General features: G+C 43.4%; 1 protein-coding gene across 2 annotated transcripts; it reads left to right on the plus strand.

The window, feature by feature from the left end:
• The first annotated feature begins 6,357 nt into the window (after positions 1-6,357).
• On the plus strand, positions 6,358-24,232 carry ENGASE (endo-beta-N-acetylglucosaminidase). Of its 2 annotated transcripts, none has more exons than XM_060764339.2 (14): positions 6,358-6,567; positions 8,854-8,930; positions 9,037-9,238; positions 10,416-10,564; positions 11,194-11,351; positions 13,463-13,611; positions 14,251-14,416; positions 14,702-14,805; positions 15,105-15,213; positions 17,652-17,836; positions 21,923-22,074; positions 22,235-22,340; positions 22,786-22,900; positions 23,745-24,232. In XM_060764339.2, the coding sequence occupies exons 1-14, from the start codon at positions 6,389-6,391 to the stop codon at positions 24,168-24,170; spliced, it is 2,277 nt and encodes a 758-aa protein (XP_060620322.2). In that variant the 5' UTR covers positions 6,358-6,388; the 3' UTR covers positions 24,171-24,232. The 2 variants fall into 2 exon arrangements, with proteins under 2 accessions (XP_060620322.2, XP_060620323.2); XM_060764340.2 differs by having other exon boundaries at positions 22,238-22,340.
• The last annotated feature ends 3,366 nt before the right edge of the window (positions 24,233-27,598 follow it).

Raw genomic sequence — 27,598 nt, forward strand, 5'->3', positions numbered from 1 at the left:
TCTGTGCTTCCTTCCATGCCCTCACACTCCACACTCAACCATAGGAACCCAGAGGGTTAATCTATAGGACACTGTAGAATTAATGAAGCTTGATACCACTTGAACTGCCATGGCTCAACACAATGGAATCATGAGAAATGTAGTTTTACAAGGTCTTTAGCCTTCTCTGCCAAAAAGTGCTGGGCCCTCATCAAACTACAACCCCCGGGATTCCATGGCATTGAACCATGGCAGTTGAAGTGTTAACAAACTGCATTACATTTCATGTAGATGCACCCCACATTAACTACCATGGCTCGATGCTATGGAATTCTGGGATTTTTAGTTTTGTGAGATACTTACTTTTCTATGTCACAGAGCTCTGGCTTGCCACACTCCGGGCCCCTTGACCAAAGTGATCTGGTGTCACAAAAGAATCCCAGTATTCCATAGGATGGAGGTATGCCAGTTAAAGTTAAAGTAGAACCAAGATATTATAATTTTGCAGTGTGATCTGTCAACTATGTATTTCCAAGAAACTTAAGAAACCCTGCTGCTTTATGTGTTCATTAATCTTCTCTGAGTATAGGTGGACACTACTTTGTTGGGACATTTTAGGATGGTTGAGAGCAGGCAATGTGTGTGTGTGGCCCTCTGCAGGTTGTTGGAATTTAACTTCCATTATCCCTCAGCATTGCTATTCCTGGGGCTTTGAAATGCTGCGGCCAGGTTGTTGAACAGAGCTGGCCATGTGAATCCTATTCTTATAGTTGCACTGACTACTGCAGGTTAGGACCTATAAAGCCCTGTACAAGTTCAGTGGTATAAAGGGCCGTATTCTTTCCTATGAGTCTGTAGTTTTGAGATGTTCAGGAAAGACTTTTCCTCTGAAAAGGTTCTGGGCATGTTCTGCCGCCCTCAGATGAGAAGTGCCAAGAGAGGCTTGCTTTCCACTCTCAAACTTCCTAGCCAGGCAGGGAAAAACTGCTTAATTCAGATGGGTGCTGAGAAGGGAATTGTTCATCTAATATTTTCACATGTGCTACATTAATATATTGTATTTAATTATATTTGAAAAATCGGTTTTAATATGAAAATACTCATTTTGGGGAAAATGCATGCTGCAAGTCTAATAAAATGAATGAATGAACGAAAAGGGTTGAGAGTTGCAATTTAATAATACGGCATCCCAAGGGCCACATATTGCAACTCTTGTTTTAGTCATGTAGGAATGCTTGGGTAACTCCACATTTACTTAGCCTGTTTGTTTTGCAACATGCACTCAGGGGATGCCAGTGAAAGGAGGAGAGGAAGGAGTGCTCTGAATTTGTGACATAAGGATGAGGAGTCAGCTCCAGAGCTATAGAATTATGCATGGGTGTGAAACAAGAAAGGCAATAAAAGGAACAAGGCCTGCAAAGAGAAATAAATAAAAGACACACTCACTCCCTCCTGCCCTACAAAAACAGGGGCCTTCTGAGAACAGAAATAGGATGGAAATCACTGGGGAGAAAAATGAGATTAATTGCCTAGAGCAGAATGACAGTTCTGGAAGTGAAAAAACAGTGTCCAGATCAGAACAAGAGCGTAATGATTGCCTTCAAAGGAGAAAATAATAACGGAATGACAATTCCCAGCCTGAAATAACTGTCCAGAGAGCAATGAAATTTGAATGATAGCATCCAGAGCGGAATGACAATGGAATGATCATATGCAGAGCGGGGAGCGGGTTCCTACGAGAAGCAGACTGTCAAATAAACAGTGTCAAAGAGCTGAAAGTTAGCATTTGCAATGAGACGACATGGTGGGAATGGTCACAGTGGAATGTCAATCCGGTGCTATTTGGGTTGACATTCCTAGCGGTTCCTTGCCCCAATAGTCGGGTTCTGTTTACCATTGTTGTTTATCTTTGTAGACTGCCCCTTCTTTTTTTTGAAATGTATTAACACAAATTATATAGTATTAAAACAACATATTGGGTAAGACTACAAAAGAACACAACCCCAACTGAAATACAAAATGCAACAATGACAATTAAAATCTATGCCAACACTACAAACTACGGCTGGATCTACAAGGCCAAATAATGCAGTTTGAACTGCATTATATGGTAGTGTCAACCCAGCCTCTATTACAGCATTTCTCAACCTGGGGGTTAGGTCCCCTGGGGGGAGTTGCAAGAAGGTGTCAGAGGGGTTGCCAAAGACCATCAGGAAACACAGTATTTTCTGTTGGCAATGGGGGTTCTGTGTGGGAAATTCGGCCCAATTCTGTTGTTGGTTTGGTTCAGAATGCTCTTTGATTGTAGGTGAACTATAAATCCCAGCAAATCCAACTCCAAAATGTCAAGGTCTATTTTCTCCAAACTCCACTAGTGTTCACATTTGGGCATATTGAGTATTCGTGCCAACTTTGGTACAGATCCGTCATTGTTTGAGTCCACAGTGCTCTCTGGATGTAAGTGAACTACAGCTCCCAAACTCAAGGTCAATGCCCACCAAACCCTTCCTTTATTTTCTGTTGGTCATGGGAGTTCTGTGTGCCAAGTTTGGTTCAATTCCATCATTGGTGGAGTTCAGAATACTCTTGGATTGTAGATTAACGATAAATCTGAGCAACTACAACTTCCAAATGATAAAATCAATCCCACCCCCAACCCCACCAGTATTCAATTTTAGGCATATTGGGTATTTGTGCCAAATTTGGTCCAGTGAATGAAAATAGACTCTGCATATCAGATATTTACAGTACAATTCATAATACTAGCAAAATCAGTTATGAAGTAGCAACAAAAATGGTTGGGGGGGGGGTCACCACAACATTAGCGATTGTGTTATGGGGTCACAGTATTAGGAAGGTTGAGAAGCACTGCCTCTGCTGCACCAGCTCCACTGGCTACCGATTTGCTACCGGGCTCAATTCAAAGTGCTGGCGTTGGCCTATAAAGCCCTAAACGGTTCTGGCCCAAGTTACCTATCCGAACGTATCTCTGCCTATCAGCCCGCCAGGACCCTCAGATCTTCTGGGGAGGCCCTGCTCTCTATCCCGCCTGCTTCACAGGTGCGGCTGGCGGGGACTAGAGACAGGGCCTTTCCTGTGGTGGCCCCCCAGCTGTGGAACGCCCTCCCCATGGAGGTAAGATCAGCCCCCTCGCTGATGGTGTTTCGTAGAAGATTAAAAACCTGGATGTTTGAACGAGCATTCGGTTAAACAGTGCAACCAATGTGATGATTACAGGAACTGGAAAATCGGACGACGAACTGGATCATGATTTTAGTTATGAGATGTATGGTGTTGTTCATTGTTACATTAATATTGTATTTTATGCCTTTGTGGTTTTACATTGTATATTGTTGTGGATTTTATCTTGTTGTAAACCGCGTTGAGTCGCCGGTCAGGCTGAGAAACGGCGGTATACAAGTATAAGAAATAAATAAATAAATAAATAAATAAATACTGTAAAGTATCCATATTACATAAAAACACAAAAACCACACATAAAAGAAAGGGAAAGTCAAAGGACTTCTAGCTTTCCAGATAAGGCAGTCCCTGAGTTACAAACATCGGACTTACAAACGACTCATAGGTACCAAAAGGAGTGAGACCACAGGAATCGAGAGAAATCTATCCCTCGAAAGGGAAATTCATTTCTGAAAGAGTTAGCATAGGGGAAAGATGTCTCCACTGAAGCTTTATCACCAATCCTTGTTCCCACAACAAGCCGCATTTTTCAAAATCCAATTATCACAGGGACTGAAAGTGAGGTGAAATCTTCCAAACAGGGGCACAGACAGCAAAACAAACACCACAGGGGTGTTAATCCTTCTGTGTGCTACCCAAAGCGTGCACACACACACACACATACTTGACTGGAGTCACAATTTAAAATGTACCTGTTCCAAACAAATTCAACTTAAGAATAAATCTGTAGAAATTCCCTTGTTTATAACTTGGGGACTGACTGTAATCATACTTCAACTTAAAATATACTTTTAAGAGAACTTCTACATAAAGTTCAATCCCACTCAAATCCTACAATTGATATTTTCCCCCACCGATCCCTCCAAAATGTATTCTCAATTATTATTAAAACTACGTCACAATTTCCCCCTAATCAGAACCGCCAATTTATTCATCTCAGGAAGATCATATATCTCTGCAGACGTCCCAGCTGCAAAAAAATATCCCTTTCTCCCATATTTGAAGAGACGGTGAAAGAAAAAAATCTCCCTTTTGCATTTTCCTCTAAAATTATGTCAATTTGCTTTTCTTGGTTTCATATGAGCATTGGGTTCCCAAACTGCAATTTTGCATGTGTATATTTAGCTTTTCCCTTTTTGCTATAACTAGGCAGCCTTCCTGCATAAGAAGTCTCTGTAGAAGTTTAATTTGCAGCCAGTTTAAATGATCTCTTGCCAGATTTATGTTGCTTTGTACACTGAAATATTGGTACACTGAACTGAGCCTGCAGAGAGAAAGCCTGTATTCAACAGCTTGCTTTTGTTTTGTACATTTGATTTCCAGTATAAAGGACAGTGTTGTTTACACCCTCATTTTTGCATTAAGGGAAGTAGGGAAGATCTAGGAATTCCAGATGCTTCTTTGATCTTTCTATCCAGGGGGTCTGTACTGCACATTCCTGTTTGTTCAAGCTGTTTATCCACCCGTTTGATCTTCTTAAGACTATTTATTTCCAGTAACTATCAGACAAGCCCATAAAGTATGCAACTGTGATGACATATTGGGACCATTATGGCCTGCCTCAAATCAGTAGTCCATTTATTGCCTTTGCTCCTGTATGTCTGATCATATGGAAATTCAGTCCATATTCCTAACAGTTTGGGGTGTCCAAACAGATACCATGTTTTTAGAAAAACAACTTTAACTTGTTCAGTTCAATGCAAACAATCCAAAATAGCGGTGGACTGTCTAATAATATTGATTGCCAGGAGACAGAGGAGGCCCACTCCCAAGTATAAAGTCATCATTTAATTTTTATAAGAAACCAGCTTGGATACCTGGAGATGCCCAGCTTATTTGAAAAAGGCCTTGTTTGTATTTAGATGTTAGGTAACATCAGTTAGATAAGTTATAATGCTATTTATTAGGGGGAAAAGTCAGTATTTGCTTTTGTTTTTTATGAATGCTCCCATTAGAAAATGGGTGAAGTACAGTTACAAAAAATCATGGGTCATCCTCCCAAAACTCTGCCATATTCAAAGTTGGCCATGTTGGGTCTGTGTGCCAAGTTTGATCCATTGTTGGCTGGGTTCAGTGCTCTCTGGATAAGGGTGAGCTATAACTCCAGGATTCCAAGTTCAATCATCCCGAAAACTCGCCAGTATTCAAAGTTGGTTATTTTGGGTCTCTGTGATAAGTTTGGTTGAGATTTGTTATCAATGCTGCTTGGAGTGCTCTCTGGAGGCAGGGTGAACTATAACTCCCACCCGGGTGGGTCAGTCCCCCCACAAATCCCTCCAGTATATTCGGTTGGTCACCAGCATTCTGTCTGCCAAGTTTGGTCCAGATCCATCATTGGTGGGCTTCAGAGTGCTGTCGATGCAGGGTGAACTAGAATTCCCATGTGGGTAGGTCTATCCCCCCAGCCCCTCCAGTATGTTCAGTTGGTCACTAGTGTTCTGTGTTCCAAATGTGGTCCAGATCCATTATTGGTGGGGTTCAGAGTGCTCTCTGGATGCAGGATGAACTATAACTCCCACCCGTGTGGGTCAGTCCCTGCACACGTCTCCTGTATGTTCTGTTGGTTATCAGGGTTCTGTATGCCAAGTTTGATCCAGATCTGTGATCTGCTGGGTTCAGTGTTTTCTGAATATGGGTGAACTATAACTCCTGGGTGTCAAGGTCAATCACCCCCAAAGTCCACCAGTGTTCTGTTGGTCCAGGGGTTTCTGTGTGCATGGGGCAGATATATGTTCAGTCGGTCACTAGGGTTCTGTGTGCCAAGTTTGGTCCAGATCTCGATAAACAAGTCACTTCTAGGATGCCTCTCAAATGTAGAAATAATGCAGTTTGACACCACTCTTAACTGCCAGGGCTCAATGCTATGGAATCCTGGGAGATGCAGTTTTAGATGATTTTTAGTCTTCTCTATACAAGAGAGCTGGTGCCTCAGCAAACTACAAATCCCAGGATTCCACAGGGCTGAGCCGGGGCAGTGAAAGTGGTCTGGACCTGCCTTGATTCTATAGTACATAGATGCACCCGCTTTCCATTCAAGGCGGGGAAACCCGGGGCCAGGAAGGGGCCTCTCCTGCCACCTCCGCCTCCGCTTCGGGCTCCGGTTTCCGCGGCAAAGGCCTTCCCGCCGCCTTGGCCCAAGCCCGGCCTCTCGCCGCCACCATGTGACTGCCGAGGGAGGGAGGGAGGAAGGGAGGAGGGAGGGAGAGCCATGGAGAGCGGGGAGCCCGACGGAGGGACGGAGCAGAGCCGGGGGGCCAAGAAGAGAGCCGCCGGGGAGCGGGAGGAGGAGGAAGAGGAGGCGGAGGAGGAGGAGAGCAGCAGCGATGGCCGCGGGCGGAGAGAGGCCCCCTGGACGCCCGGCAGGGGGCGCCTCAAGCCGGGCCTCGGGTAAGGAAGTAGGAGGAAGGAAAGAAGGAAGGGGAGAGAGAGGACGAGGGAATGGGAGGAAAGGAAAGGAAACGAGGAAGTGTGGATGGAAGGAAGAAGGAAAAGGAAGGAAGAGAAGAGAAAGAAAGGATCAAAGGAACGAAAAGAGATTAAAAGTAAGGAAAGGAGAAAAGTAAGAAAAAGAGGCAGTGTGGATGGAAGGAAGAGAAAGAAAGGATCCAAGTAATGAAAAGAGAAGGGAGGAAAAAAAGGGGAGGATAGGAAAGAAAAAGAGGAAGCATGGCTGGAAGGAGGAAGAGAAAGAAAAAAGATCGAAGGAAAGAAAGGAGGAAAGGATGGAAGGACGTGGATGGAAGGAAGGAAGAGAAGAGAAAGAAAGGATCAAAGGAAAGGAAGAAGAGAGAAAGAAAAAGTAAGGAAAGGAGAAAAGGAAAGAAAAAGAGGAAGTGTGGATGGAAGGAAAGAAGAGAAAGAGAGGAAGAAAAGAAGGAAAGGAAAGAAAAAGAGGAAGCATGGATGGAAGGAAGGACGGAAGAGGAAAAAAAGAAAGATTGAAGGAAAGAAAGAGAAAGAAAGAAGGAAAGAAAGAAGGAAAGAAAGGTCTTCTCCCTTTACTCAGGCACAGACTGGAGGAATGCCTGAGTCTTTAGTCTTTCATTAATGGTGTGAAAGGTGCCTTGAAACCCAAATGTCAATCCTCCCTGAAAAAGGGCGCCTACGTTGCATCTACACCAGAGCTCTCCAAACTTTTCATGTGGGTGACACACTTTGGAAACAGGGAACATTTCAGGACACGGTAATTCAGTTTGATTAGGAAACCAGAGATTAAACCAACCCATTGTCGGAGATATTGAACCATACCTAAATTGTCATATTAAACAATGTATGGGGTCACAATGTATCTCATGGAGACCTGTGTTAACAATATGATGGTTTGCCCTACAGCATTGGGACATCAAATAGAAACTGCACTCCCACTTGACTCATTCAAAGTGGCCCAGCTGGGCAGATGAAGATAGATAGGCCTTTTCTTGGCCAGTTTGCAGTGGCTTGAATGTTGGACGTGGATTCTGAGAAACCAGGATCCAAATCCTCCTTTCACTATTCAAACCCACTGGGTAGCCACATTGTAGTAAAACGTTACCAAAGGTACTCAATCAAATCTTGTTTACAGTCCAAAAACCTAATTTACTCAGTGGTAAAAGGTGCACACTTGCAAAGAGATTAATACATTGATAAGACTTAATTAACACAAGATAAGGTACTCCACCTGGCCCTCTTTTAACAGCAGTGAACCTGGCTTGTAGTAGTTTTTGTCCCTTGGACAAACCTGTTTGTTTCCTCCAGTTCTAAGAGCATAGCAGCTTTGAAAAGACTGTCTCTTTTGAATGGTTCAAGGCACTCCTTAGACAGATGGAGAGATGTTGGGTTTGCCTGGGGTCCTCTCCTCTCCCCTAAATTCTGTAGTCTAAGGCTGGTTTTTGGATGCCACGTTCCTTTGCCCACCTCTCACTGATTGATGTTTGTTGTCTCCAGGGAACATGACAGATGTGGGCAGTATGTGTTCATTTTCTTTGGTAAACACAACTCATGTTGTACCAGAAACTGATCTGCATTCCTCCAGTAGTTTGTGGTTCTTATCCTTGTGTTGGAAGAAGGAGCTGAAGCTGGGAAGACACAGGAAGACACTGGATGTTGCATTTCCAAGCATGTTTGTTCATGTCTCAGATCTCTGTTTCACATTGATTGAGAAGACTCTTTGAGATATTCAGTCGGTGGCACCCTTTTCATGGATTTTTTTTTGTCAGTCGTACTTTACCACGTTATATTTTTACTACTGGGCAGAGACCATGCCTAAATATCACAAAGATCCGATCTGCTCTTGGAAGCTTTGGTTCGTACTTGGAGGCTACCAATGAATAACATGTACTGTGGGCTATGTTTTAGAGGAAGCAAATGACAAAACGACCTTTGAGTATTCCTTGACTAAGAAAGCACTATGAATCGATAGGTGAGGGGGACCGACTTCCTAGATTTCCTGCATTTAAATTTAAATAGTTTAAACTTCTAGTCTTTGTTGTGTTAGCTTTTTTGTTTTTTTACTTTTTATTATTTTATTACTTTTTTTTAGTGAGGTAAACTTTATACATTAATAAACATAGATGTTGTCCATTTATGTCAGCCTGGCTATTTTTCTCAGAATGTCTTCCTTAGCCTAAGTCAAGGGATTAGAGCAATAAGGGATTCTTAGTTAGGGATTTCTGACATTTCTTTTCCTATTTTCAGTTCTCATTTTGATATGGAGAGCCAGAGGACGTCTGTTCTCCACAGGGTGGTCAGTTTTGCCCCTGATCCTCTCCCTGGTAAGACTTGGTTTGGGATGGCATCAATTTCTAGTTCCTCAGAAGCAGTTCTGATTGTCGTCTTGGGGTTGCTAGTAGTGACATCTTTCCTCCTCTTTCTTCCTAGCCAGACAGTATGATACGAAGACCAGTGAGCCAATCAGCTTCTACCTCTCAAATTTGGAAGAGCTGCTCGCCTGGAAAACAACCAGTGATGACACTTTCAACGTTGCCACAGAGCCACTGGCTCAGCGCCAGCCTCCCCTTGACAGCCATAGGCCCCGCACGCTGGTGTGCCATGACATGAAGGGCGGCTACCTTGAAGACAGGTTGGAGCAGGGATGGATGCTTAAAAGAGAAAGTTTCCAGACTGGAAATCGTAATTCTTTCTTTGCCCAAAATGCAAGAAATGGAGCAAAATTGTTGTGGTTGCAGACATTTTTCTCCCTACAGTGGTGAGAAAATGGGCAGAGCTGTGTCCATTCTGGCAGTAGCATTCTTTATACAGATTGTGTACCTATTATCCAAAATGCTTTGGACCTGGACTGCTTTGGACTGTGGATGTTTTCAGATTTTGAAGTACAGTAGAGTCTCGCTTATTCAACATAAACGGGCCAGCAGAACATTGGATAAGTGAAAACGTTGGATTATAAGTAGGGATTAAAGAAAAGGCTATTAAACATCAAATGACATTATTATTTTACAAATTAAGCACCAAAACATCATATTTTGCAGCAAATCGACAGAAAAAAAAAGTTCAGTACACGGTAGCATTATATAGTAATTACTATATTTGTGAATTTAGCACCAAAACATCACAATGTATTGAAACAGCTGTGGATCTGGGCAGGAGGCAGACTGCATTGGATAATACAGAACGTTGGATGAGTGAAGGTTGGATAAGCGAGACTGTACTGTACTTGTATTTAATGAAATACCTAGGAGACCGGATCCAACTCCAAACACAAAAATCATTTATGCTTACTATTCTCCTTATAAACTAGTGTATGACCAATGTCATTATATTTATTACATTAATGCCTGCTCTGTTGGCTTCTTGCATGGCTAGATAAGTGTGGGAGGCCTGAAACTGAGGGTGTGTAAACCTGAGCTTGTGGACACTTCAGGTACCAAAAGAGAACAGGGAAGTAAATCCGGTTTGATCAGACATCCTGTGGTTAGTACAAAAATCTTTAAGAGGATGTTGTCTGGGCCACCCTAGCTTCAGGGGAAAAAGTGAACCACTTAGCTCCCTTGAATCCCATTCTGGGAAAAGTCAGGATATAAATTCAATAAATATAAAAGGTTGCGTAATTTCCAAAGCATAGCAGTGTTCGCTTTTTAAAAATACACTTCCTAGAACCTGCCAGTGACCATGCCAGCTTGGGGATTCTGGGACGTTTTGGTCCAGAAAAAAATGTTACATATCCCAATGGTACTGTGGACAGATAATTACCTGTACCAGAAAGGTCCTTGCTAATTCTTTCCTCATTTTTCTGCCGTCAGATTTATCCAGGGCACAGAGGTAGCTGACCCTTACGTGTTCTACCACTGGCGTTACATTGATATTTTTGTCTACTTCAGTCATCATGCGGTCACGATCCCACCAGTAGTATGGACTAATGCTGCTCACTGCAATGGTGTCCTCATGCTGGGTGAGTTGAAGGGAAAGGTGCCACTCTCAGGAACATCGGATGTTGTGCTATTTTGAGTTTACTGCAGGGCGATGCCTTCCTCTTTCAGAGCTGGAGAGGTTGGGGTTGGAAGGGGCTCTGTGTTGTGATGAGGCTGGGAGTGAATTGTTCCTGCCTTGTTAGTTGCATTCTTGTCCTGTGCTGTAAAATACCTCCTGCTGTCTGCTGTCTGGGACCACCCACCGTCTGGATTCCTGTTAGCCTTTCATAGCATCCCCTTTTTAAGAGATGCTCGCTGTTCTTGCAAACAGCTTTATAACTTTGCTTCACAGGGAGGATAATTTCTGATTCCTCTGACAAGTGAATTTATGCTCTTGCTGTTGCCATCATATTCTATTTGTAGGCTCCCCATGGGCACCTGGGAAGCGGGGAAGGGAAGGCTGGACTTGATAGACCTTCATGGTCTGATGTGCCATGACTGCTCTTATTTAATGCACATGTCTTAGTGATTCTTCCCTCTGGAGGTTTCCATGGGGCCATAGGGAGCATTTATCTGTCTTCCTTTAAACTAATGCAAAGAGGCTTGGGACAAACCAGGAAATTGAAAAATCCAATAACCCCATGTGTTACCTCTTGTGTGTTTCCTATAGGGACATTCATCACAGAGTGGACCGAGGGTGGGAAGATGTGTGAGTCCTTCCTGGCTGGAGAGGCTGAAGCATACCAGGCCGTGGCCAAGCAGTTGGCTGAGATGGCCCGTTTCTTTTGCTTTGATGGCTGGCTGGTCAACATTGAGAACTCTTTAAGTGTGAGCAGTATTCAACCATCTCCCAGGTTCCCTGCCTTCTCTTCTCCAGGTCTATATACCCCAATAGCAAAGATGACTGGAAATGTTCAATAGATGAGGTGTAGAAAAGAGACAAAGCCTTAGGATGTTGAGATGAGAGGTGATTTGTCCTGGAAATGTTTTTTTTTTGTGGCCTCTTCAGTTGTTAAAAGAAAAAGAAACAATGCAGAGTTACAATTTTCAAAATCAATTATAGGTTGAGCATCCTGTATCCAGAGTTCCAAAATTTAATATATTGCAAAATTCAAAATTATCTAAATACTGGTGTTTCAACATACACATACTTTGTTTCATACACAAAAGTGCATAACATGACCTTCAGTCTATGTCCATATGGTGTATGAGTAAGGTAAATATTTTCCCTTGACCTTAAGCCTAGTTATGTCTGACTCTGGGGATTTGGTGCTCATCTCCATTTCTAAGCCAAAGAGCCAGCATTGTCCATAGACACCTCCAAGGTCATGTGGCCAGCATCAATACATGGAGTGCCGTTACCTTTCCGCCAAAGCAATAGCTAATTATATATTCACATTTGCATGTTTTTGAACTGCTAGGTTGGCAGAAGCTAGGGCTAACAGCAGGAGCTCACTCCGCTCTCTGGATTACAACCACCGACCTTTTGGTCAGCAATTTCGGCAGCTCAGTGGTTTAGCCTGCTGTGCCACCAGGGGCCCCCTAAGATGTACTGTATATGGAGCATAAATTAATTTCATGGTTGAACTTGGGTCTCATCTCCAAAATAATAGAATGCTTCTGCTCTCAAGCATTTTGAATAAGAGATGCTTAACCTATGTATGTACATGTATCTTGTATCAAATTTCATATAAATTGTTTCAATTAAAAATACACATTAAGCAAAAGAAACTTGTACAGTTACAACATAATACTTACATTACAATTTTAAAATCAACCTTCAGGGATTCTAAAAAGAGTGTATTGAAAACTGATATCTGGCATCTGATATTTTACCAAATAGAAGATATAGCATTTACTATTTCATTTTTTCAGTGTTAATTAAGATCATCTTTATCATAACAATTCTTTAACAAAGTGGAAACATAGGGGATGTGTTTCCAGACTGAAGTACTTCGAACTGAAAATCCAAGCCAAAGCTGGGATGCAGTTAGGCTTTCTTCAAAATAGAAATATGGCCTCGTGTCAGCATAGCATAATTCAATATGCTTGTTGTTACTGCATATTTTTGTGTACCCTCACACACCTCTATTTCTGATTTCATTCCCTGGCTGTGCACAAGTGGTGTGGTATAACTTGAATAGAAGTGAAACTATATCTAGGAAGTTTCTCAGAAGCCGAATGCAAGATACATTACGTACTTCCTTAAAACAGTACTTCACAGATGAAGAAGGGCTGTTTTTCAGCTCACCTTTATGCAGTATAACAATTCCAATCTGCACTGGGAGCAGTTAGTATACAGTAAAGGGTATTAGTCTATCCAAAGTGATGTGTGTGACAAAATGGTATGATAATGTTTATGCATCCCAGAGGACACTAACTGCCTCTAGCAATGAAAGTCCCCTGTGGATCCGACGTGCAGGAATTCTGTAGTTATGTAACATTTTACAGAAAGTTCCTGTCCTTGCAAAATGTCAGAAAACTGAAATCTTATGGAATCACAAATATCCCACGCATTTAAGGTGCTTTTGGAGTCTCTTATTGTTTTGAGGCTGGGCAGATTCTAACTCAGAGAGGAGGCTGGCTACAGCATCATAGAAATCCTGCCTGCTCATCTCCACCGTCCTGTCACACACAGCACAACCTTTTTGTCTATTCGCTGTTCCCCCCATATTCACAACTTACTGATCCATTTTCCTCCAGCTATTACAAAAAAATTAAGGCAACCACACAGTATAGAATTGGAAGGTTTTTGTCTAAGGTCTGTCTGACATTTCTGGTATTTCTTCCTACTAAAGTTGTAGAAGACTCCCACATGGCACATGGGCTATACTGCGCTCTCATAGCCTCAGTTGGGGAGACCTACAGACACAGAAAATGATTGAATAGTTTCTCAAGGATTCAGCCTCTCAACTGACTGTTCAATCCTTACATGGCAGGTATCAGCAGCCCGGAACCTGCCCCATTTCTTGCGGTATTTGACAGATCAAGTGCACCGACTTGTACCTGGAGGACAGGTTATATGGTATGACAGCATCCTGAGGACTGGGGAGCTCAGGTGGCAGAATGAGCTTAATGGGAACAACAAGTGAGTGGTGTGTAATACATATTTGAAGGTAGATTTTGGTCTGGGGACAACACTGAGTAGAGCACTGCATCCAAATCTAAGACTTACAAGTCTAGGCCTCCCATCTTTGTCCCATTGTATTTTCCTGAAAGATGCTGCTCAGGTATGAAGGGGCCAATTGTCGAATAGGAGAAAATAGTGTGGCCTTAAGCTAGATAGACATGTTCATATCCCAGTTTTGATTACATTCCATTTTCTATCCAAACCTCTTCTGCAGTAATGTTGGGATAATGAGTTTCTTTGGATGAAGGGTGAGGTCATGACGAAGGGTTACTCCATCGAGGTTGTCCATTGAGCTTTCCACTATTCCACCAACAAAGCATATGGAAAGCGCCCTAGAAAGAACTGTGTATTCTTTTCTCAGTATATCTTCAGTCTGAGTAGAACACGGGGATTATAGTCAGACATTTGGAGAGGTCAGCACACATACTGACTCATCCTATTTGCCTGACCTGCAGGGTATAGCTAGTGAGAAGGGACCATTGAAGCAGTAGACTCTGGAGGTCCTTGGTTAGCAGTGAAACAGAAACTAAGGGTAACACAAACAGCTCCCCTCCTAGTTGTTTAGATGGCAATACTCTGTGTGTTATGTGTTTGCAGAGTTTACTTTGATGTTTGTGATGGTTTCTTTACCAACTACAATTGGAAGGAGGAGCATCTTTTGAGGACAAGGGAGCTGGCAGATGACCGTAGGATTGATGTTTACGTTGGGGTGGATGTTTTTGGACGCGGTGATGTTGTGAGTGGCGGCTTTGATACCAACAAGGTAGGTAGGCCTGGGAGTGTGACCACCCCAATCTAAGCTGGATCTTCCTTTGAGGCTAAATGTGAAACTGCACTGTGGCGAGAGTCAGAGCCCCTTTCTAATTAAGGATGCGGGTAAGGTATTAATGTAGGCTGTCTTTCTACATTAGTTCTTTGGAGCTAAGTTTCCTGGGAAGGAGCTGGTGTCCTCAGAGTGGTTTTGATAATCCACTCTCCGCAGAGGACCATCCTCTGGAATTTCACACAAAGGAGAAATGGTGACTCGATGTTCCTTGTGTCCCCACAGTCACTCCGCATGATTCGAGAGCAGGGCCTTTCAGTGGCCATTTTCGCACCTGGCTGGGTATATGAGCATCTGGGCTCAGAAGACTTCCTGAACAACGAGGACAAGTAAGTCCTATGGGAAGGAAGTAGAGGGGCTGTGGTCAGCAGGGAGCGTGGAGGGATCCTATTCAGTAAGTAATTCTTGGACTTGGGTGCCAGTTTATGTCTGTCTTGGCTGTTCCCTACCGTTCTGCTTTGGTCAGACATGAAAGGGCTGGGCATACTTAAGCATTTTCTCTTCCACCCTGCACTATGAACAGAAGTTCTTTCTGTGTATCTCTTTTGTTTTTTGTTGTGATGTACCTCTTTGGCATGTGCAGTAGTGCAATAAAGCTGCTCAGTAGCATCTTTTCCTTTTCTTCTAGATTCTGGGCACTGTTATCTGAGCTGCTGCCAGTACATAGTGTTGGCTCACTCCCCTTTTGTACTAACTTCAATCTGGGCATGGGCAAGAGGCATTTTGTCAAGGGGCAGGTAAGAATTCAGGGAGAATGGGCCTGGGGAGGGAGAGTGGTTTTGGTGGGAAGAAATCCATAGGGCAACCATAGGCAGGTCACACACTGCCCAGTTGTTAGGGAACATTACCCTAAAATATAGCAGCGCACCCAAAAACATAAACAGGATACTTAAAGCTGAGCATCAGCTCACTAGCGAGCTAAACGTGAAGTGCATGTGATGTGGTTGTAAATAATTAAGAGCTTAGGCAGGCAGAGATGCAGACTCCAATCTTAAGAAATCACAAAAGGTTTATTTACAATTAATAATAAGAACTGACTTCATTTCTTAATGGTAAAAAACTGGATTTGAGCTTCTCTAACACCCATCTCTTCTAAGGTTTGGGAGTGTACTGTTTAAGCAATGTGGGAGTCTCTTGGGGTGGATGATGGCAGAGCTATGAGGTGCTCAATGTACAGAATGATGTGCTTGTGTACAACTGTAGCCTGTCTCGGCCTGCTTTACCTCACAGCATTGCTCTGTGGATAAATTGGGGAAGAGGATAACCATGTATGCTGCCTTGACTTTGTTGTTGCAAAGGCAGGATGCAAATTGAATAAATAAAGAAACAGCGCTGACATGTCTTTCTGAAGTGACTCTTTAGCTACCTGTTTTAAATATTTTTTACTTGACTGATAGGTATCTAAATAGCAGATGACCCTGAAGTCATAATATTGCAGTACTTTATGGGTATCAATTGGGGCTGTATTTCTAATCCAGTGCTGGTGACTGGTCTTAAACTCTTCTTTTTCTAGGCCAGTTGTGAAACAGTCTTTCTTTTGAGTGGGCTGCAAGGGGATCTTTGAGCCTCATGTCCCATTTTAAAATGGTCTCAAACCTCCCCCCCCCCCCCATAACTTTGAGATGGAGGAGAGAGTAGTAAAGCTTTGTATTCTCCTTTTGCTTTATTGCCTAGTTAATATTTAATCTGAATTTTCCCTCTCCCCCAAGTGTTTTTTGCAGGGAAGTGAGTGTGTTGATAGGGTAGCCTGTGCTCTGTTCTTAGCATATAAATAATCCCTTGAGCAGCTGAATGGTGCTTCCAGACTATAAGAAGTTCCTCTCTGTGGCAAGGTGAAAGGAGAACCAGCACATAAGGGCAGGATTTCTTTAGCTGCTAATCTGTTTTCCTTGCCAGCCCTAGTTTTTTTATAGTCTGGATTCCCGTCACGTGTGTGAAAGAAACTCAGTGTGGAAATGGGGGAGTTACAGCAGAACCTTTGCTTTGCATGTAGAAAGCCCCACATTCAATCCCTGCATCTTCCATTAGAAGCAAGGGGGGAGGGCTTTATGTTCTCAAGAGCCAGGTTTGTGCCCCAGCACTAACAATGGGCTCAAAACAGCAAAATATCAAATGCAACGGCAACCAGGCATTCTCTTCCGATTTTGATTTTGGGTTGAGGAGGACACTGATAGAATCCCCACTCTTGCTGGCCTTTTGGAATGGGACTTCGTGGGGCTTTGTCTTCTTTCTGAAAATGTCCTTGAAGGCCAAATACTGTGCCCTCTCCTGAGTTAGAAGGATTATGTAGCAGGTGATGGAAAAGGCTTTGGCTGAATTTCCTGGTGAGCTGTTACCTGTGACAGGGCAAACATGCTGACTAGGAATAAAACAACACACTGCATAAGCAGTTTTCTTAAAAAATAGGATTGCCAATAACTTAATAGTTTGTGGCGGTTTGCTTTGTGTGCCACTTTAAGAACCCTGGAAAAAGAGGTATAAAAACAATAATCATAAAAATGAGTGCTGGCATCAGGTTTTAGTGCACTTGTGTGGTTTGTGGTTAACAAACGTTATTGAGGACTAAGATGAAAACCTGAGGAAAATTCCTCTCGAGGGGTAAGTGTCAAGCAAGGGCATCCTTGCTCGCAGGTCTTCTTTGGCCAATCCCAGCCCCTGTCAAGTTGTTTGCCACAAAAACCTGTGCGCACCTGGAAAGGACTGTCCCGCTGTTCCTTGGGATTTGCTTTTAAGGTGGCTGCCTCGATGCCCGGAAGGCATCCTTTTTACAGGTCAGCTGCTCTAAAAATAGGCTAGCCTTTGGAATACGCATTCTCCCTCCTCTGCGAATGGGTCTGCAAGTGCTCGCAGGCTAGGAGGAAAGCTTTGAACTACTTCATAGGAAGGGATAAGCTCATTAATTAGGTCATCAGAGGTTTGGGTTTTTTCTTCCCCTTTGGCCAGGAAGAAACTTTGTAGTGCAAGAAGCTTGATGCTTCCATATGGGAAATAAAATGATTTGCACATGGAGGTGAAATGCAAATGCAGCGTGTGACTGAGTCGATAAAACTGTTCTGAGCAGAGAACAAAGGTAGGTTTGTGTGATTAGGGAAATTCAGGCAGAGGCCTATTTCAGGAAGGTTTCAGAGGCCACCTGCATTGCTGCTGTCTGGACCAGCTCTCTTTTTGACACCAGGAGAGAAGGGCAGAGCCATGGTACAACCTGAGTGCTCAGGAGATCCAGCCAATATACATCAACCAGACCATGCCCAACGGTGCCTGGCTGCGGACCCGGTGCTGTCTGCAAGATGCCTGGTCCGGGGGCAGCTCCCTGCTGCTGGAGGGGACCATCCCAACTGATGTGTATCATGTCACAGCAAGGTGAGTGCCAGCTGAGAGGACAGAAGTTGATTTTCTCACCTGTTAAGAATTCAGAGTAATTTTGAGAATAGAAGCATATGGCCCTGTAAATGCTGTGATTCCCTGTATACCTGACCACAAGCTGTGCAGTCTGGAAATACTGGGATATGCAACCCACTGCCTGTCCCTAAAGAGCAGGGCCATCATAAAGAAGTGGAGAGACAAAGGTATATTTTACTGGAGGCTGGAAGTCTGGAAGAGCATGCCCTAGTCTGCAATCTCCAAAAATGTGAGGAACCAATTGAGTATTGATTACACTGGTCAACACACATTTTGGTGCCTCAGATGTTAGCCCTGGTTCTGGATATATTTGACCAACTGAATCTAAAAATTGTGCCATTTTCCCCTATCAGCTCTCGTTTTAGAGATACAGAACATATGCAATATACCAGTTTTCATCTGCTTTCCCGTAAGAAATCATAATAACTATATCTAAGAAACTAGATATCCAATGCAATTTTCTGAATCAGCACCCCAAATAACCTCAGAAGCAGGCCTAAAAACCAAGACAACAATATTATAATGTTAGGAGCTACAGTGGCACAATGGTTTAAACCCTTCTGCTGGCTAAACTGCTGACCTGAAGGTCGACGGTTTGAATCTACAAGAAGGAGTGAGCTCCCATCTATCAGCCCCATCTTCCCATGCAGGGACATGAGAGAAGCCTCCCACAGGATGGTAAAACATCCAGGTGACCCCTAGGCAGTGTCTCTGCAAATGGCCAATCCTTTCACACGAGAAGTGACCTGCAGTTTCTCAAGTCGCTTCTGAGACGATAAAAAAGGCATAATGTTTGCAGGCATGTTTCTTCCTTAGGACAAAAACATCTAGCTATTGACAGTATAATCTCTGCATTAATGATGCCGAAGTTATAAAGCAGTTGCAAAGCTTTTGGACTCAGGTTAGGTATTAGTTTTAAACAAAAGTAGCAAGGGGAGGTATTCTTTAGAATTACAGAAGGCATTACAGAATTTAAGCAACCTGCAAATTGCTGTCAATTTGTAGCAACCCTGTTAACATCACAGGATTTTCACAGGCAAGGAGTATTTGGTTGTGCCAGTTTCTTCCTCTGAAACACAGCCTCCCATCATAGTACCAGGGCTGGCCCTGCTCTGCTTCTAAGATCAGAAGAGATCTGGTGCCTTTAACTCATATTTGTGGGATGAGGGATTGTCAGATTGCTGTACAAATTGACAGCAATTTGCAGGTGTGCATGCACATGTCGAAAGGGGATTCTTGTTGCAAATTTTTGTATTGGTTCCTCTGAAAATGATAATTGGTTTGTCCAGAAAGTATAGAGACATTGCTTAAGGAGAAGAAATGTCTTGCATTTTGACTTGCTACATGAATGTTAGAAGGTGGCCTCCTAGATATTGGGGCGCTGGATGGAAAGCAAACTGAGGGGTAGTTTGGGGCTGGCTGTGTGCGCATAACTTTGCTTGCTTGTTTGGGTAAGAGAGGAGGAGGCATAGGGCAGAGAATGCAAAGAAGGGAGGAAGGATGGTCTCTAGGGCACATAGAGTGGGCAGGTTGGGGAGGGGAGGAGGAAAGATTCATATGGTAGCAGCTCCAGCAAGAGGGCAGTGGTAATGGGAAGGGGCTGTGACTCTGTTACAGAGGCAGCCTTGATGGGTCTGGACTTAACCTGGATTTAGGAGTTTTTCCGACTAATAATAATAATAATAATAATAATAATAATAATAATAATATTTTGTGTCAGGAGCGACTTGAAAAACTGTAAGTTGATTCTGGTGAGAGAATTGACTGTCTGCAAGAACAGTGCCCAGGGGACACCCAGAAATTTTGATGTTTTACCATCCTTGTGGGAGGCTTTTCTCGGAGTTGGCAGAGGGAGCTTATCCGCGCTCTCCCCAGATTCAAACTCAGACCTGTTGCCAGCACAAGGATTTAACCCATTACGGCACTGAGTGCTCTAATAATAATAATAATAATAATAATAATAATAATAATAATAATAATAATTGATGTCGCAATCCCATGTGCCAGCACGATTGTAGCGATGTTGCAATCCCAGGTGACAGCAGGATTGCAGAGAAACAACTGGAAAAGCTGACAAATATGAGGATTTAAAATTGAACTGCAAAGACTATGGCACAAACCAGTAAAGGTGGTCCCAGTGGTGATCGGCACACTGGGTGCATTGCCTAAAGACCTTGGCCTGCACTTAAACACAATCGGTGCTGACAAAATTACCATCTGCCAGTTGCAGAAGGCCACCTTACTGGGATCTGCGCGCATTATTCGCCGATACATCACAGAGTCCTAGACACTTGGGAAGTGTCAGACGTGTGATCCAATTCAACAGCCAGCAGAGTTTCTGCTGTGGACTCATCTTGTGTTTCAAATAATAATAATAATAATAATAATAATAATAATAATAATATTCCACTTTTCTCTCTAAACGGGACCCAAAGTGGCTCACAGCATTTTAAAAACAATACAAATCTTATCCAAGTCCCTACTAAAATGGTATAGGGGAGCAGCAGAAGCAGTGGATCAAGCACGTACTTTGTGTGTTACATACTGGAAGGGAGAGGCTAGAGATATTCATTTTTTTTTTACTTTCACAGGGGACATGTACCTCTAACCCCTATGAATGTGGGCGGATGACTGTATTGTCAATTTAATTATGGTTTTACAAAACAGGAACATTGTTTTATTCCACTGATACGTAGTTACAGATACCTCCTCCTACTCTTCCTTGATGTAACAGGCCACTGTTGCTGTTATTGCCACCTTCCTTCATGAGGTCATATTTATCTTCCGCCAGCTTTACTTCCATGTTATGCCAAATGCTTTGTAATGTTGTTGTATTGCTGTGTTCATGAACCTTTTCAAGGTTTTTCATCCTGCCTTTCTTTATTTTTAAAGGGTAAATTGAAATAGTGTGCATTTTTAAAATTAATACCCCATCTTCAGCCCAAGGCATTTCATGAAATGGTCAAATAAAACAAAGAAATAGCCTTCAGGCGGCACTCCTGTGGTGCTTTTGAAGTGCTTCCCAGAGCAGAGCTTGCTTTCTGTTTGGGGCAGAAGGAGGAGGCCTGTCCTGGCCGGCCTTTCTTGGGATGGGCAAGGAAGCCCTTGCTGCCCTGCTCTCAGGGCTCTCGCTCTGGTAACAACAAAGGTGGGGGAGCAATTGGGAGAGGCTTTGGACTCACTCCCCCATTTTGCTGACACGTCTTTGGTATGGGGAAGGAGGGAGACGTTTCCCATTTCTGGGGTTGTTATTAAAACATTTCTAGCGCATGCTTTATCACAAGTTCCCCAGGGTTTGCGTATGACCAAAGTAAATATAAATGGGCCCAAACAGCCTAAATCAATCATTTAAACAGACTAGAAGTATATTAAGCACACTAACAAGTTGCAGACCAGTACAGATTGGCTAGCAATTCATCTGTAGGTCTTTTCATCACATGACAAAGGTGGTTCAGCCAAGTGTGAGGTTGCTGAGCTTGAAGAGATTGCAGGAAGACCAGCCACCCACACTTCTTTGATCCTCTGTTTGGCATTTGGCCCTCTGGTGGTGCAGCAGGTTAAACTGCTGAGCTGCTGAACTTGCTGACTGAAAGGTTGGCGGTTTGAATCTGGAGATCAGGGTGAGCTCTCACTGTTAGGCCCAGCTTCTTTCAACCTAACAGTTTGAAAACATGCAAATGTGAATAGATCAATAGGTACTGCAACTGAAGGAAGGTAACGGTGCTCCATGCAGTCATGCTGGCCACATGACATTGGAGGTGCCTATGGACAGCGCCGGCTCTTTGGCTTAGAAATGGAGATGAGCACCACCACCCAGAGTGGGACATGGCTAGCCTTAATGCCAGGGGAAACCTTTACCTTTTTACTTGGCATCCATTCCTCGTAGTGCCAAATCTAGTTCTGTTTCACTCTATAGACATTGCAGATCAGCTGTCCTTCTAAGCACCTTCCTTTTGCAGGATGTGCTGCCTAGTCGTGCCTGGAGTTGGCACTGACTCTGTCCTTTCTCTTTTCCTGTCTGTCTGGTGCTTGGGGGGGGGTCACCAGGCTCTTTTCATTCCAGGTGCCAGCCCCCCCTCGAGTGTTCCTGCTCTTGATATATAAACAGGCCTCCCGAGCTGTGTCCTTTGTCCCACAATTCACCACACGTCGCCAGTTGACCTCAACCTGCCCTCCCAACCCCAAGCCTCCTTCACCAGGTAAGGCAGCCTAAATCTTGGCCCAAGCCTTGGGGCTTTCCTCTTGGCTGCCAATGAGGGCCCTTGGCGGTTTCCAGGTTCCCTTGAGTAGGCAGGGCTTCTGTGGCTTTCTTTCTTTTCATCACCTGCTTTTCCTAATGACTGCCTCCTTTCCTTCCAGCAGAACCAGAGAGACATAACCCTTCCCCACTCCTCACACCTCCTCCCCACATTGCCCAGTTCCTTAAAGGCTGTGGACAGCATGGGAAACATGGCTGGCAAAGCCGGTGAGTGAATGATGAATGGAAAAATGCTTTGCTTGTTTGCAGCTCCCCAAGGAGGCTCTTGGAAATGTAATATAATGGAAACTGCTTATTTCATCTGTGGGTGCAGCACTTTGCCTCTACCACCCTTCTGCCCAAATTAACACCGGGGATGGGAAACATGGTTCTTGTGATGATGTGGGATTTCACTTCACGTGGTCCAGCAACACTGGTTATGATGGCTAGGGCAGCTGGGAGTTACAGTCAAATAGCACCTGGAACTTAGCCTTTCACACATGCGAAATCTCTGTGATTCTGATCTTATTGTATGTAAAGCACAAGGCATAAGGACTGTGCTGTATAAATGAACAGTAAGGCCTTATGGGGATGGCCAAATACCTATCTGCAGGCAGCTTTGGATGGCTTTTTTTTGTTTTGTTCTGGCAGTTTACTTTGTCCCACTCCTTAGGTGCTATCAGCTGGAGCTTCAGAACTGTTTTCTGGATGAGCTCTCCATTACGTTGTCCCGTCGACAGCCTGGACAGGATGAGCTGTCCTTTGCCTGCCGCCTGGGAAAGATCTGGGTAAGAAAACAATCCAGGTGAATAGCCTGAAAGGTAGTGAATTGGGATCAATGTAGGGCTACTGCTGTGGTTCAGAAAGGTCATCCAGATCCACTGTTGGCGACTTCATAGGCCTGTCATAGTGTTCCCCAATGACTCAAAAGAAAGATTTCCCCCTCTTTTTAAAAGAGCTATTACATCATATATCCATTTAGAATCCTCTCTCTTTTAATGAGGCTGATTCATAGAATTGTAGAGTTGGAAGATACCTCAATCCAGTCCAACCCCCTGCCATGCAGAAAAAGCACAATCAAACATCCCAGACAGATGGCCATCTAGCCTCTGTTTAAAAGCCTCCAAAGAAGGAGCTTACATCACATTCTGAGGCAGAGAGTTCCACTGTTGGACAGCTCTTATGTCAGGAAGTTCTTATGTTCAGGTGGAATATCCTATCCTCTATTTTTGAACCTATTGCTCTGAGTCCTAGTCTCCAGGGCAGCAGAAAACAAGAGTTGGGAGTCTTTTTAGCCCTTCCCAAGCCTCACCATAGCTGGCCAGCAGACTTACCTCCTGAGTTGACATCTTCGGTAGCTGCAAAGCCTTGTTTTATTTCCAGCTGAGCAGTCTTCAATTCCTCTTAATTTCTGATCTTGTGATCAGTGCAGTGCTGGTGCTGTGAAATATTCCCAATTCTGCAAGCTATTATTCCTGAGACAATTCCCAGATCCAATCTCCCTTTGCCTACCATTTTTTAGCCTTGGTATCCTGTTTTTTTAAACATCCTTTCCTATCGACCTTCCTGCCACCCTTGCGTGGGGTGCTGACAATCCCCCTCTCTTTAATGCTCCTCCTGTTTTCTCCACAGGTTCTGGATGCTGCAGGCCTGCGCACACTTTCACCCACTGCTCTTGCCAGTCTAGCATTGCCCATAGATGTTGCCCATGTCCATTGGCACCGGGCTTCTGCTGGTTGGCTCTCCCTCAGTCTCACCTTGCGCTGGATTTACCCTTCGAGTAAGGCCAACCGCTTCCGTGTGCACTACCGGAGTGGAGCATGTGCCAGTGGCCCAGAGCCCCCCCTCATTCTCATTGGGGAGGCCCATGCCCCCCTGTACCGGGTGACTGAGCTAAAAGTACCTGAAGCTCAAGAGTCTTCTTCCTGCCGTTTGGAGTTCCTGGTGGAGCCTGTGCCCAAGAATGGCCTCCAGTTAGATCCTGCTATGTGGGGGAAACTGGCCTTTGTGTACTCTGACCCAAAGTTACCCAGCACTACCAACAGTGACACGTTGTAAACTAATTTATATTTGTTGGATCATGGCAGTCCTGTTTCTAAATAAAGGAGATTCGACTCTAATATTTTTTTTTCACTCATTTAAAGTGCAAGAAGTTTGAAAAAAACTTATGTCATTAAGATGGTTGTTCACACACTCAAGCCTGAGAAATGGAGATACCGAAGACCTCTGCAATGATATTCATTATCCAAAGATAATACAGTATTCCATTTGCTAAACGTTTTGGTGTGACAGCTTTCATAAACTAGGAAAATATATATTTCAGGAAAATACATTGTAACAAAATAAGTTTGCAATGATCCTGATGATAGGAAATCAAGCTGCAAACAGCATTATTAATTCACAAAATTAATTTTGTTGTCATGTTCCTTTAATCTGCAGCATACCATTTCAAGTAGCCTTTAAAAATGTAAAGATAATGATAATGTCACCAATAGTTACACATCAGTATTTTTGAAATGGTGTAAGGATTTCTGCTGATTCCAAAGTCCTACAGTTTGATTTTCTTTACAGATAAATCCTGATGTAAGTAAAATTCCCGTTACCAAGGATTTTGGACAAAATGAGGCAAAATGGAAGGCTGTAGATTTTTTTTAAAAGGATACCAAATTGCAATTCTTTCCCTGAGGAAGTGTTGTTGGAATTATTGTGATTTTGTGAATCAATAGCCAATAAAAATAGTTTGGAAAAATTGGGAGCCTGTGAACATAGCTGTTTCTTCTTGTCCTTGTGAATTGTTCAGCAAATAAGAGGGAAGAACAAAAAAAAATGGAGAGCATCCAATGAAACCCACAAAAAAGCCAGATGTTAGATAAGAGATAGCTCATGGATGTTTCTGTGGAGGTGTTCACTCCTATAGGTGGCTCCAGCAGTGATTGCTGGCCCAGGGAAAGCCTCATCCAAGGAAAATGGCCTCCGGATTAAGTTTTTTGTGTGTGCAACTTGAGAAACTGCAAATCGCTTCTGGTGTGAGAGAATTGGCCGTCTGCAAAGACGTTGCCCAGAGGACACCCAGATGTGTTACCATCCTGCAGGAGGTTTCTCTCATGTCCCCGCATGGAGAGCTGGAGCTGACATATGGGAGCTCACTCTGCTCATCAGATTCGAACCACTGACCTTCAGGTCAGCAGTTTAGTTAGCACAAGGTTTTAACCCATTGTGCCACTGCGGCTCCTAACATTATGCCAATTATTGTTGAATTAAGATAATATTGGTGTCTTTGTTTTTAGGCCTGTTTCTGATGTTATTTGGGGTGGTGATTCAGAAAATAGCATTGGATAGACTACATCAGCTGTAGTTTCTTAGATATAGTTATGATTTCTTATAGGTGAGCAGATGAAGACTGGTATATAGCATATGTTCTGTATCTCTGTATCTCAAAAGCTAGAACTGATTGGGGGAAATGGTGCCATTTTTGGAATCAGCTCTTTATATATTGTCCTAATTTTAGATTTTTTAAAAATACTTTTGTTCATTTTCATGGTTTCCTCCTTTCTGTTGCAATTGAAATCAACATTTGAAATTGAAATTGAATTCAATTAAAATTGAAATCAGGACAGTAAATAAAGAGTGACACTCAAAAACGGGGATTCCAGACAAGAATCAATCAGGGCTAACTAACACATCCCGACAAAGGATCCCCCAGGCAGCAACCAGCCAGGCTTTGGAGCTGCAAGGCCATTAAATGCCAATCAAGGTGGCTAATTGCAAACATTCACACTTCCCTCAAATAGACAAGAGTGTTTTCTCCCTGTGAGCAGCTAACTGTAAGTTAGCTTCTCACAAGTGGCGCTGATGTAAGTAGCTGATGCATGAAGTTGTAGCTGGTGCAAGGAGCTGGTGTTGCTGTTTGTGGAAGCTTTCTGTTATTGCAAGGAGCAAGTTGCTACTGCAAGTTGGTGGATCGGGAAGCTGAAGAAAGCTACTGAAAAAGCCAGGAGTGAGTGTTCGTCTCACGGCACCAGTCAAGGGCATCGTGGAACTTTAGAAGGAAAGAAGTTGAACGGTTTATGTTTTCCTTCCTTCGTGTTATCAAGAAGAAGACTTCTCAAGGAGAGAGTGTTTGTTTGCTTTTTCATTGTGAGGATAACTGCTGTGAACTGTGTTATATATTTTTGTTATCCTTAAGTGAATTAACTACTTCGAGTTTCTACTTTAAAGCACAGCTTATTCAAGCTTTTTTCCCCTTTGTCAGGACTTGAGTTCAGGGATACGGAGTAAGAAAGGGCTGGTATATCCTTAACAGGATAAGGCAGTGTTTCTCAACCTTACTAATGCCGGGACCCCTTAATACAGTTCCTCGTGGTGGTGACCACCAACCATAACATTTTTGTTGCTACTTCATAACTGTAATTTTGCTACTGTTATGAATCGTAATGTAAATATCCGATATGCAGGATGTATTTCATTTGCTGAAATAAATTTGGCACAAATACCTGATACTCCCAAATATCAATAGTGGTGGGGTTGTGGGGATATTAATTTTGTCATTTGGGAGTTGTAGTTGCTGGGATTGATAGTTAACCTACAATCAAAGCACATTCTGAACTCCACCAATCATGGAATTGAACCAAACTTGGCACACAGAACTTATATGACCAACAGAAAATACTGGAAGGGGTAGGGGTTCACCCCCCCCCCCCCCTCAATTTTTAAGGTTAAAAAAACCTGGTTTGCTCATGAATTTAACTGGTTAACCAAATCCCCATGCTAAGTCTATGAGACGCAAAAAATTAAGAGTCCCTCCAGAACTGCAAGCACTATCTCAAGCAAATATTGACAATTTATTCACACTGTCATTACTTGCAGCAATAGCCGATGTAGTGAAGCAACCAATTTGGGGGGTGGGGGAGTGTTGAATGCTCTCATTAAGGAGGCCAGAATTGGTGGAGGTGGTTGACAGGGGCAGAGCTGCAGGCTATTGAAGGTTGCTCTGTCCCCTGCTGTGCTCTTTGCTTCAACGTGAGCTAGGAGGCAGGTTTCAACACCTTCCCGCAAAATTTTCAAAACCCCTCCCTAATTTTCTTTCTGGCTACGGCCCTGGTGGGCATTGACCTTGAGTTTTGGAGTTGTAGTCCACCTACATCCAGAGAGCACTGTGGACTCAAACAATAATGGATCTGGACCAAACTTGGCATGAATACTCAATATGCCCAAATGTGAACACTGGTAGAGTTTGGGGAAAATAGACGTTGACATTTATGAGTTGTAGTTGCTGGGATTTATAGTTCACCTACAATAAAAGAGAATTCTGAACCCCGCCAATGATAGAATTTGGCCACAGAACTCCCATTACCAACAGAAAATACTGTGTTTTCTGATGGTCTTTGGTGACCCCTTTGACACCCCCTCATGACTCCCCCCAAGGGTCCCGACCTCCAGGTTGAGAAACACTGGGATAAGGGCTAACAATCTTCCGCACTCTGCAA

Source organism: Anolis sagrei, chromosome 2 (assembly GCF_037176765.1).
Source record: "Anolis sagrei isolate rAnoSag1 chromosome 2, rAnoSag1.mat, whole genome shotgun sequence".
NCBI classification, from domain to species: domain Eukaryota; kingdom Metazoa; phylum Chordata; class Lepidosauria; order Squamata; family Dactyloidae; genus Anolis; species Anolis sagrei.